Source organism: Amblyomma americanum, chromosome 6, assembly GCF_052857255.1.
Source record: "Amblyomma americanum isolate KBUSLIRL-KWMA chromosome 6, ASM5285725v1, whole genome shotgun sequence".
NCBI lineage: Eukaryota > Metazoa > Arthropoda > Arachnida > Ixodida > Ixodidae > Amblyomma > Amblyomma americanum.
Genome location: NC_135502.1, coordinates 66,760,477 through 66,773,345, shown reverse-complemented (window position 1 = coordinate 66,773,345; position 12,869 = coordinate 66,760,477). Strand labels below are relative to the sequence as shown.

Genomic DNA, 12,869 nt, shown 5'->3' with positions numbered 1-12,869 from the left:
TGGCCCATTAGTGGTCATTACTTACCAACAGCGGGGCAATGTGCCTGGTCATTATGCCTTGAGAAAGGACGTAATTTACGTGTTCCTTTTATTCTGTCCCTATAACGTGCAAACGATGGCATGCTCAGGAAAGCGTAACTACCATTTGAAGCACTAGGGAGTTTTCTTGTGCAGAGTACAAAAGTAAATTTCCCAGTCCTTATTGTTCTTTCTTCGTTTTCTCTGTTTATCTCGATTCTATAGCGATCCAGTAAAGCTTTGTCCACTTTAAAATGCGCGAACCTTTAATTTCTTCAACGTCTCCTCCCCGACGGTCACTGAGAGTACGTCCAGTTTCAAAGGAAAATACCTGAAATCTTGAAATCTTGTTCAACCAGGATTTCTTATTTTGCACGCGGAAGCAATTGCACAAACTTCCAATGTTCTGCGTAGGCATGAGCCGTCTTCTGAAATTCTTCATGCATCTCCCGGCTTGGGCTGTGTCTATAGGAAAGCTGTTTCGATATATTAAGAATTCTTACATACGGATCCCTTGCCTTCGCTTCCACTGTTGTTCTTCGCTCCTTTTCCATTCCATTCCACTCTCCCTTTCTCTCTATCGTCCCCCTTTGCCACCAGCTCGGAAAGGCTCACTAATGCAAACTGGGTCACGTGGACCTCCCTATACGTTTGCTTGTACAACGATTGCCTCAATTAACGCGATAGCGTTAAATGCCCCGTTACGCAGAAAATTCGACGTTGATTGACGTTGTCAGCGTTTTCGTCGTTGTGAGCGAAAAATCACGAGCATGACTTTGACAGGTTGTGCCCAGAGAGGAACCTAGAAGGCACGAGGGCCACCCGGGTCACGTGGCCTTGCGGCGTCATCACAACCTGCCCGCCGGACAGTGAGCCGACTTATCACCTTGGCGGGTGGAAGTTAACTTAATGATTGGTTTATGGTTTATGGAGGTTTAACGTCCCAAAGTGACTCAGGCTATGAGAGATGCCATAGTGAAGGGCTCCGGAAATTTCGACCACCTGGGGTTCTTTAACGTGCACTGACATCGCACAGTACAGGGGCCTCTAGAATTTCGCCTCCATCGAAATTCGACCGCCGCGGCCGGGATCGAACTGCGTCTTTCGGGCCAGCAGCCGAGCGTCATAACCACTCAGCCACCGCGGCGGCTAACTTAATGATTGATCGCTCGGGAAGAGCTACCTGGTTCGCACAAGGCCTACCGCTGGGAGCACCTGTCATCGCAGGGCAGGCGGAGCTTGAGTGTCCCCTCCAAATTTTTCTTACCGCAGCGATCTTCTAGTGCGCTAATATTTTTAATTTTTTTATGAGTATAATAGCCAGTCGCGGCACTATAATTGAGAGATAAGCGCGAGCAGATTTGCGGCTTTGTTTCGTTTCTGAAGCCACGGTGAGTATGTTATTTCCGCAGCTTATCTCGATCGCCACGAAAACGAGAAATAATTTGATTTCATAGGCTATGAAATCCACCATGTTTATTGTTAGCTTTAAAAGACGTTTTCTTTATTTGGTGCGCCCATACGCGATTTTTTTTTTTAGAGGTAGACTCAAGCTCTGGGATATTCCACTAAGTGGCATGAGGCAATCATTTGTATATTAGAGCTCAGCTCAGGTGCGTTAAGCAAGTCCGGCCTAAAACAATACCGCGCAACAAAGATCACCTTTCAGATTAGGTAGGCTAATCGATGTCAGCCAGTTTATCCATTCACCGCAGTACGTTTGCAGTGTGGCTTATGAGGCCGTGTAAGCTTCATCTCAGAATGCGCCACCCCATCGAGCACTGTTGTTCATATGTGTTCCCCATGATATAATCATTGGTGCTACGTTCGAATCCTTACTCTCATGTTGTCAATGCGATATCGTCGTTTGTGTTACAATCCGATTCAGTCTTCAGCGTGACTGATGCCCTTTGACGTTGCGGTAAAGCGGGTTCAGTCTGGAACTCGACAAAGATCCTTTTGAGACTCCTCAATGACGCAGGAATTTTATGCTTCCTCCGAACAGACCTTCGTGTTTGTGTGCGCACGTCACCTTTGTGAGAATGGACATCGCTATATATAGTTGTCACTGGTGTTTAAATAATACCAGATGATCGAAATTAATTTGCAGTCCTCCACTACGGCGTCTCTCATAGCCCAGATGCAGAAGTGAGACGTTAAACTCCACATACCATACGTACCTTGTCGTACCATTATCATCATGTGCAGTAAGCCTACCAGGTACACTACCTTGCAGCATCTCCAGTTCTTATTAAAATACCACCCATTTCTCTTCTTTCGTGGCAACGGTCCACAATGTTCCGTGTCCTCCCCATTGCAGACGCGCCCGTCTGCAGGAGCCACCAGAAGTGGGTCTACGGCGTCTCGAAGCAGGAGACCGTGTCCGTGCGGTGCGAGCTGGACGCCGACCCGGCGGAGGCCACCTTCCGCTGGGTCTTCAACAGCTCCACGACCGGTCGCCGCCGGGACCTGTCCCCGCAGGACGTCTCGTCGAGCGGCTCCCGGAGCACGCTGTCGTTCGCCGTCCGCTCGGACGACGACTACGGCACCCTGTTCTGCTGGGGCACGAACTCGGTCGGCATACAGCGGGACCCATGCGCCTTCTCCATCGTGCCTGCAGGTGAGGGCCACTCTCGTCCTTCCGATGTTCCTTCATCTTGTGCGGGAGTTGTGATGGTGCATTTCCATACAAAAACGTCCTATGGGCGTCTGTAGAAAAATCTATGTCTGTCTATGGCCTTTTATGAACGTCTATAAGCACCCACATAGGTGCTTATTGCCAGGTATTGAAAAATCTATGCCACTAAAGCTATAGCTTTGGAACAATACAACTGTCTTAAGCTCTCTATAGAAAAATATATCAGCCTGTATATACAGCTATAGACAGAAATAAGAAAGGTTTATAGCTATTTGGGCCAAAATCCTATAGCCGGCAATAGGACATTTTTGTATGGGTTGTCCGAGCTGCATTGTGCATTGTGCATTGGTGTCGTCAATAGGGGCCATCTTTTGCTAGTACGGCATGCAGAGGCTGTAGAACACTAGTAGCGGAAAATCCACCGCCACTGCCTTAAAGGAGAGCACTGTGGTCCTGATAAAGAAAGCTTTCTAAACTTATGTTCAGATGTAACATCTCTGAGTTCAATCGCATTATTCCTTTTTGTTTCACTTCAAAAACGGCAAACTGCTTACGAGTCCTCAACCTTTTCTGAGAGCCCTTCCTACAGGACTACGAAGGTATCACCAAGGGCAATCCCTAACTGAATACGGAGCCAAAATAAACGCCTTTAAGTACTATTTATTTCGACGCGCAGTCGAAGAACGGAAGAAATTACCTTACAAGATTGAATAGTAATTCGCTTCTACCCAATAGCCAAGCTATGAAGTTGTGTAAATGAAATTGTGTAAATGAAATTGTGAAACTATGTCAAAGAACAAGCTCTAGCCTGTATGCACACTTATCGTGTTTAGGCGCTGGTTTAAGCGCCAGCTTAAACTCAAACCAATAAGAATCGAACGAGGAGCGAAGAATTTTCTCTGCTGCCGCTTGTACCTCGAAGGCAGCAATCTGAAAAACGCTCAAATTGATGGAGGGGTCTGACGCTAAACCGGGCGCTCTGTTAAGCTGCGCCGATTCCGCGTCCTCCACACACCTAAACACTGGCGTGTTCCTTTCGCCTCTGTGCTCACCAAGCACTTGAGCTTTCATCGCAGCCCGCTTGTTTACATTCCCTACGCATCTGTCGGCATTCACCCTTCCCCGTATCGTGCACCCTTTTCCGCTCCTAATCTCATCGCGTTCAATCTCCGCCTCTCTTGCATCTCGTTTCGCCTTTAGCGCTCGCACGCCCTCTTCTGTCCCGTGCTTTTGAGCACGAAAACCGACGTGGGGAAAGGACGGAAGAAAAAAAAAAGAAGGGAGATGATAGAAAGAGAAGCGCAGAACAACTTCCCACGTTGCGAAAGAAAAAGCATAGGGAAAACGGAAACGCTCCGAGCTGCGAGCTCGAATTCTTCGCCGACGCTGGGAGCTAAAGGCACGCGAGAAAAAGAAAGAGGAAAGATGCGGAGCTACAGTGTGGGGATAGAGCCCATTCATTTTCTTTGCCCCTTAAGGCTCCGGCAACGAAGGCCTTGGCGGCGGCAGTGGCTTGTTTGCGTGCGGACGGGAACGGCCTGTTATGAATCTGCGGCGGCGGGACTCTCGCGAACGAGCGAAGAAGCGCGCATATATGCGCGCTATTGATTCCTCGCCAGCGGCGCTCGTTCCTCGAGTCGCAACGGCGGCGGCGACGAATAGGCTTCGCGCGGCGATATCCGGCGCCCTCACAGGCTCCCGCCGGGATGTAAACGCGTCAGAAAGAGCGCGCGCGGGCGACCGCGGCCTCCTCTTGCGGCGCAGACAGCAGCGGCGGCTGTGGCTTCGAGACCGGGGAGAGTCGTCGGAGCGCCACAAAGTCATCGGTCTTCCTTTGTGCCCCGCCATCGTGTCTTGTTGGCTTTTGCGCGTCTTCGACCTCAGACTGACTGGCTCCCTCCAGGCTGCGGCGACGCTGTGCGCGGCGGCCCGCCGATGGGAAGCGGTGGCGACCATTCTTCATTTTGTGCGATTACTTGGCGTGTTTCGTCGGGGAATAAATCTCCGTTAGCTCCGGCGCGAAGCCCTCAGATAAACTGCCAGAAGCGGGCACAGAGCGGCCAGGGAGGGTTGCGGGAGGAGGGACCCAGGTCTGGTAGATACACTGTCGTTGCTGACAGTGCCGAAAGTGGAGGGAGAGGGGCAACAAGCCGAAGAAATAACACCACTCCCCTCGGTCTCCTGTTCCCTCTTTCTTTTCGCTTGTTCATATCTTGTCCCGACCCTTCTTTCTTACTACTTTCCCTCATTCTTTCTTATCGAACTCTTTCTAGTTCTTTCCTTTCTTCCCGGGAGAAGAGGCAAGCTGCAGGAGAGGAAAGGCAGTAATTATTAAAACCCGCGGAAGAGACTTGAGAGCACCAACCGCGGTAACCTGTGAACGCTTAGAATCGAATGTCAGTGGTGCGTTGGAATGTCAACGCGGGAAGCGCGTTGCACCTTTAGACGGCAAAAAGAACAGTAAGCTCCATCGACATTGAGAGGTGGATAAAAGGAACGGTGTAACGCTTATTCCAGTTTTTCTTAATAGCGTGGCGGACTACCGCTCTGGAAGGTGGGAGCGCGCATGTACTTCTGAGGAAAAGCTCAGGCAGGTGCGGGGTGAATAAGCCATGATATGTGAGAATAAAAAATGTCACAGCTGACGATGCAACCTTAATGACAATGAACATAATGTATCGTATATTAATACCGCAGAGAACTGACGATACTCTCCTGCCGCAGCTTCTGGTTCTGCATGCTTTGTTCCCAACTTCCGCGTATTCTTTGTTCTCCTTCAGAGACTGTTGAATAAAATATTTTGGCTCGTTCTCGAACACTTTTTTTCGGTCTTGCCAGGAAGATGAAAGGTTACGAGGGGACCGAAAAAAACACTAGAGATATGGACTCTTCGTGAAATATTTTGCTTCTTTTTGTTCACTCTTGAAAGCTACACGCATATTATACTGTTCCTTTTTTAAAAGGCCAATGTTTGAAAAGTGTGCCTGTTAAAAACGGGGCTTGAGAAGGCGAATGAGTAAATTGAACTCGCGAAAAAGTAAGCCTATTTGTCGGAAAGATGAGCGCACAATTCGACCAACTTCTGCCGTCTATTAAACTTGCATTATCGAGCTGCGCTTTATTTCTTCGTTCTTTTATTCTTTCTTGGTTTTCCTTTTTTTTCCTTATATCTTTCTGTGTGTCTTTCTGATTTCTTCTGTTATCTCATCTTCTGTTACCTATTCTTATGTCTTCATCCTGAAAAATCTAACTATGCCAAGTCAAAGCAACAATCCCATTTTTAACACCCTGTGTTCCTTTTGGCTCCTTCGCTCGCGCTCTGTCGCTTCTTGCAGGGTTCATGTTTGTTTGTCTTCTTTATTTAATAATGTTTTGTCGATTTTTTAATTTCTTTTTGTACTAACTAGCCTAGCAGAAACTGCAATTACTCTACAGTTCCCGTTAATTCGCTCCGTGTTCCCTTGTCCTCGTTTTTCAAAATCCTCTATAAACTATCTACAAAATTCTTATGGACTCTATTGCCTTCCTATGGGTATTTTCTTTCCTCTATTCATAGTTTATAGGCAAAAGTCTACTAAAAGTGTATGATCATAAATCTATAGATTGTCTGTAGACTGTCTATAGAATCTGTATTGCCTATCGACTAGTATACGGGATTTTTCTATAGAAAGTCTATCGACTTTTAATACAAAAGATTATAGACAGTCTATAGATCTTCTAACTACATTTGTGTAAGGGCTGTCTCCGTCATAAGGCTACTCGTATAGTAGCGGCAGGCCCGCCGGCATTAGACCCGTAGATCAATGCACGAGTGTCTCATTGAAGCACGAAGACCATGGCCGCTTTCATGACATGCCAGACCGCCTGTTTTCACTGTGCGCGTCCTAACCGCGTAAAGGTTGTTTACTATGCACAGCCCATTCGTAATCCACCTGAGCTACAGACTAAACTACTGCGAAGCGGATAAAGCCTGACACGCTGTCTGTGCAATCGAGAAATGTACAGCCGCAGCCTCTCGGGACCAAAACGACCAGTAACAAACTGCCCGCAGGAAGTGGAACTGCCTAACTTCCCATTCACACGCCCCAATGGCCTTTTCTACGGACGTCTTTTTATTCCGCCTTCGATCTCGCCCTGTTATATTGTTTCGTTTTTCGTTACCAGGTGGCGAAGAAACGGGGAAATGTCAAAATGCAGCTTCCGGGCGCCGTGTGTGGAAAGCAGCGCCCTCTCCCGCCGCCTTCTCCCTCTTGCCTGTCGATTGCCGGGATAGCTCTGCTGCCCGGATGCAGAGCTGCGTTGCGCTAGTATTGAAACACAGAGCCACAAAATGCGAACAACGGAACCCACGCACGCACTCTGACACGCTCGTGCTGCCGGCACACGTATGCCCTTTCGCGTGCGCGCTCGGACGTATATATAGAAATGTGCAGCGACTCCCGCGGGGAGAAAAACGGAAGAAACAAAATACAGTGCGCACGTCACCTACGCGCCACCAAGCGCCCGTCCCGCTCAGCTCCCCGCGGTTTACAGCTTCATGTTTCGCTCACTGTTTTGGCCTCTATAAATATTCCACGCTGTTGGTTTTACGGCGCCGGAATCTGGCGCATATTTTAGCGCGGCCGCCTCAGCGTGCGCGATACATATATGTATGCGGGTGCTGACAACGCGGTAACAGTTTTTCCGCGCGTATTATATATGTGCGTTCGTCGTATATGTGTTTTGCCCCCCCGCGCTGTCGCAGCCACTCGCTCATGTCTTTGCGCACGGGAGAAGAAACGGCGCTGCTCCCATTTTCTGGTCGTTTTCTCCATCCTTTCCGTCTTTTCTGTGATTTACTCATTTTTGCCCCCCCCCCCCCCCCAATCTCTTTTTTTTTTTTGCACTCCTGTCCGCTTCTCGTTTTGTGCTTTGGTCAACAGATTTTGTTCTCTCTATGTTTTGTTTCTCGCTTCTTGTCCTGGTCGCGAACACAAAAGAGCATTGTAAACAAAAGAGCTAAGGTGGGCGCCAGGCCTACTGCGACGTAGCGGTTGTTTTACATTCCCACCGGTGCGTGCCAGTAGGCTTCAAAGCCCATCATATTAGTATTTTTTTTATTCTTCTTGTTCTGTTTGCCATTCGCTTCTTTCCCTTTTCATCGTTTTTTTTTTACCTGCTGTTTTCCTCTCGTTGTCTGCTGCTGTCTCATCTGCTGGCCCAGATTTGGAGCGTGGACAGCGGCTTCAGTCAATGCCACTCGCTATTCCGCCACTGCCGGCAGCTCGAATGCGGCAGCAGGAGCAGCCGCAGCACCTGAAACACGCGGAAGAGGCCGCGCTGGCGATGCGAAAGGATTCCATCTCAAATTGAATTCGAGTTGGGTCCTCTCGGAGCGCGCTCGGCGACCGAGCGCAAAGCTCGCCAGTGCAGCTGCCGCGCAAGCGCTATGCGCGAAAGAACGTAGAACAAGGAGGCCTTTCCCCCTTGTTCTCGGAAAGGATCACGCGGCACGAGAACCGCGCGCGAGAAGCACTGCGAGGGGTAGACAAGGAGGAAAGAGGCGCGGGTTGGTCCCGAGTCGTAAACACATCCCGCGCTTACGCGAGCGTGAAACAACGCCTAACGTTCTCGAATGCGCAAGCAAACACTTTCCCTCGGGAAAGGAAGAAGGAAAGTACAGAGGGCAGGCGATGCTGAACGCTTTTGTTTTGTTTTTGTTTCCAGCTCACGATTCCCTGCTTCGCTCGTCGCTCCCCGCGATCGCGAATAACGCTCAGGAAATCCACGGCGATAAACCATGGGTATGGTTTATGAGCTTTTAAAAGGGGAGGACGTTTTTCCCTCTCTTTAAAACCGTCGTTCTTGCGGCGCGAAACGCTCAACCCGTTTAAGCGTCTACGCTAATATAATTTCATCTGCAATTATACGGTTCCCCAGATATCAATTACGGCTTTCTGTCGAGACTGAACATGCGGGTATGTAAGTGGGAATAGAAAATTCGGTGTCCTATTTATTTATGCACAGCTTGGGTATACTATAAAGCCTGAGCTGCCCGAGTCCACATGCGGGAGTGGGCATTAATGTAACTGAGAGTAGTCAATCGATATCTCCATATACGCAGTTTTGTGATTGTACCGTGCCGCTTACTACTGCGCCCTGAAAAAGTAGAGCGGGCAAGTTCAGCAAAGAAAAGAGATGGGACTGAAAAAAAATAAAAAGTTATGGCGAAAGAACTTCCAGAGAGCATATCATCTCAACAGCGGGGGCGTGTTGAGCGAAATGAAACTCTATAGCGCGGGAAATTATTGTCTCGGTGAACACGGCAAAATGTTAAGTGTAAGGTACCCGCGGACGTTTGTCTTCTATTATATCTCGACCCCACTACACGCTACACCCCCCGCCCCCCCTTATTTTTTATTCTTTCTCTCGAACTGAATCAGTATTCCGAGAGGTCGTCGCGTTTAAAACGCAAGCAAGGAAAATGAGCCCGTGAAAAACGAGGTGGGCGTTTGAGCGGGCTCCGTGGAGAAGAATCGATACTATGGTTCCGGCCTCCCGTAGAAATTATTCCTTTCTTCTTCTTTTTTACTTTTTGTGCTTGCTGCGTACTGCGGGGTTAACGCACCCGGTATCTCCTGTACAGAAGCGCACTCAGAAACGCACACACAGAAACACACTCAATAAAAGAAATCAAAGCGGCACCAAAACCGAAGCGCTCGAATCCGCGCGCAAAAATCGAGGGAACCGAGCTACTTTGCAGCGCGAGCGCTCCCGAGACCCGCCATTAGAAATTCGTGTTTCTGCCCACCACCCCCCCCCCCCTCCCCCGGCAGCTTCCGGTGCGTCTAGCAGCTTCCTCCGCAGCATTGCGAGGCATTTCACAATTCTCTGCGCGTTCATTCGCCGAAACATGAGCGCTTTTTCTTTTGTCGATTTATATTTCGCCTCTCTGTCTGTCTTCACTCGCGCACTCGTACTTTTCTTGAATTATTTTTGTTTTCTTTTGTCTTTACATCCAGCCTTTGCTTTTCGCCCGACGCATAGCTGATGACGTTGCAGAAGCGTTTAACTGTCTTGTAAGAAAGCGCATTATTTTAATGTTTGTATTTTTCCTTTCGTTTTGCGACCGTGGTTCGTTGGCTGCGTCGGAGAATTCCTTCGCGGTGAGACAAGCAACGGCGTGAAGTGGCAGTTTCCGACCGCTACAGGGCACAACTAGTGTGCATAAATTCGTTTTCTTTTTTCCCAAGTCTTCGTGTTGCGAGACGTTATTCAGAGTAATGGAGCGCTGGCGCTCAACTGTTGCAGCAAACGATTAATGCCTTGAGACAGACGAAAAGCAGAAAACGCGTATATGGTTCTGCCCCGCCGAGTTACTGCAACTTTTTCCAAAACGAGAGCCCCCAAGACGAAAAGCAACCGGTATCTTTGATGGGCGGGGGGGGAAGGGGGGGGGGGGGAGATGTGGCAAATCTTTTCGTGTTGCGCAGTACGAAATGAAAGAGAACAAAAGGTGTTGGCGCGACAATTTCGTGGGCGCGCGCACAGCTATCACGCCTTTTCGTTTTCGGCTGCGTGCTTTGCATTCTTACTTTTTTTTTCTTGTCTCATTATTTGTCGTTCTTGCGACACTAACCACTTAATTCAGGAATTCTAGAAAGCATTACGAGGCAAGATTCCGGATTTTAAGGCTTTCTTTTTCCTTTATTTTTGTAGTTTCTTTTTTTTGCAATAACGTTGATCTCAGATGGACCAGAACTCACTGCAATAACAAAAAAATCAAAAGCATTAAGGAAAGAGGGGGGGAACAGAGAAATGAAGAAATATAGCAGCTAGCCAGCTTCGCCATGTAGTGGTATCCACTATTCGGCGCAGGAGGATGAGCGAAGAAAATGAAAATTGAGTGAACGTACACGCCCATAAAAAAGCAAAAAAAAAACGGCCAGGCTGGCTACTAAGGAGTGCGGAGTGTTTAGTGTAATCTCGGCGGCCTTTTCCACGCATGTCATGTAAGCGCTCAAATTTAGAGCACCCCGCTCAAAGCGAGCACCTCTCTATGAGAACGAAGTAGAAGACGAGGACGATGTGAGAAGGGAGTGGGCGGGGCGGCGATGAGGGGGGTGGGGGGGTGCTGATAGAAGATAGAGGAACGGTGGTTAGGCGAGCGTGCTGGAGCTCCTAACGAACGCGTCACCAAAAGATGGCGCCCGTGCTGTATTCGCTGCGAGTGACACCTTTTTAGCGCCACTGAGGATTTGTCGCGTGAGCGTTCGCGAAGCGCCTCCCATTTCGTGTACGGCGAGGGGACCCCTTTGTTTCCACAGCTCTCGGTGCGAACCAGCGCTGTGTGCACGCCGGAAACAAAGGTCATGAAAAGTTGCTCTTTCGCCGACAACTTCAGTTCTCTCCCTCTCCCGTTTAACCCCATTTACTGTACTCGCTTCCCTCACGTAGAGAGGACTCCGCATATTCAGGCCCGGGGCGCCGTCCTAGGCGGTATCTGCCGTGCATTTTTTTTTTTTTTTGGGGGGGGGGGGGAGGGGTGTACTCTTGGAGCACTAAACTACCTCCCTCCTGATTCTGCTTCCCCTTTCTCTGAACGCATTTCACCTCTCTCCACCTTTCCGCCTATACGCTGCAGACCCGGAGGGCCCTTTACTAACCAACCACGTACGTCGGGAGTTGCTGAGAGTCTTACGAGACGGCAGTGTACGAGCAAAAAGGAAGAGACAGTGTTTGCCTGCAGACTGCCGTTGTTGCATTGTACGGAGCTGCTGGGTGCGCGGATGAGCATTACGCAGGCGGTAGGGGGGGGGGGGGGGGGGGGGGGAGCACAGCAGCGCAGGCAAACTTTGCAGCGCCCGGGGTATTGATGCGGGGCGCGTGGCGGTGAGTTATAAAAGCCTGCTCCGCTCATTAGTGCAGGTCTCTATTGTGCTCTCGTGGGCGTCTCTCAGAGCGCTGTGTGCTTAGGCAGAGGGCAAACTTTGATCTCGTGCGAGTATTGTGAAACGCGGGCGGAGTTGTCGCGTCGACAAAACTAAAAGGACAGAAGAAAACAAGGCAGTCCGTATCCTCATTGACCCTAACGCCCAAAGATGCAAGACATGTGATTGAGGTTATCGTTATCAGTGGAAACTGTTGCTAGGCTTTCAGTTGGATGTTTAATATCGACCGTTACCCTGAGTTAGAGTCATAATGAAGTCATTTCATCGTACGGGCAGAGCGAGGAGTCTAACGTAAAGCTCGGACGGTACAATAAAGCAGACGCGTGTACACTGCTTTTATTACAACACGCTTGCGCTCTACTACTACTTACTCTGGAGGCATTCATTGGCCGACTAATGAGGTCGGTGCCTAACATTGAAAGGCCTGCCTTCCCGGTGCCGTTAGACGCCAAAGCTTTACCTGCAGCTCCTATAATAGTTAGGCCTAACCCCAGTTGTAGTCAGCGCCTGTGTCGTCTTGTCCTATTCACGCTGGAACAATATGCCGAACGAAAACAACTTCCCCAGTACTGGGTAGTGTTGACCTAACCTCTCTCTCTTAGATTTCTAGCGGAAGAACCAATCTGCGAAAAAAAAAATAAGGAGGGAAGAATGCAAGCAACGTACGCTGTAAGTACAGAACTGATCAACGACAAAGTTTCGGCATCCAGCATCAGTCTCCCTATCTCGTCGTGTGAGCTTCACAGCAGTTAAGCACTGCACTGCGGCGGAGTTGTCCATCCGACTAGCGTCGCTATGCGGGCATTCGGTGGCACGTGTAATCGTGGTATGCTGATATCAGGGGGAGAAAGATAAGTGTTAATACGGACCTTAAGTCAGTTATTAGAGCCCTCATCTCTTCAGAACAGGATGATCTTGCATGCAAGTAGTGAGTAACCCCACAAACACAATTACACATTTTGCATCTTATATACCTAGTTAACCATTAACTAACTAACACCTTGCATCAATTTTGCATCGCTCGCCGTAAAGGGCAGAAGGTGCTCGCCCCAATGCTAGAAGATACTCGGCCGCACGTCTAAGGAGGATAATTAATAATAATAATAATTGCTATTGGGGGGAAAGAAAATGGCGCAGTATCTGTCTCATATATCGTTGGACACCTTAACCGCGCCGTAAGGGAAGGGTAAAGGATGGAGTGAAAGAAGAAAGGAAGAGAGAGGTGCCGTAGTGGAGGGCTCCGGAATAATTTCGACCACCTGGGGATCTTTAACGTGCACTGA

The 12,869-nt window shown here is 49.1% G+C and overlaps 1 protein-coding gene across 5 annotated transcripts in view; it reads left to right on the top strand.

The window, feature by feature from the left end:
* LOC144093634 (protein turtle homolog B-like) overlaps window positions 1–12,869 on the top strand; it is a 573,432-nt gene that overhangs the window by 529,712 nt on the left and 30,851 nt on the right. For all 5 annotated transcript variants that reach the window (XM_077627216.1, XM_077627212.1, XM_077627215.1 and 2 more), the window contains exon 7: window positions 2,339–2,638. In XM_077627216.1, the coding sequence (XP_077483342.1) occupies window positions 2,339–2,638 (300 nt within the window). The remainder of the gene's footprint in view (window positions 1–2,338; window positions 2,639–12,869) is intronic.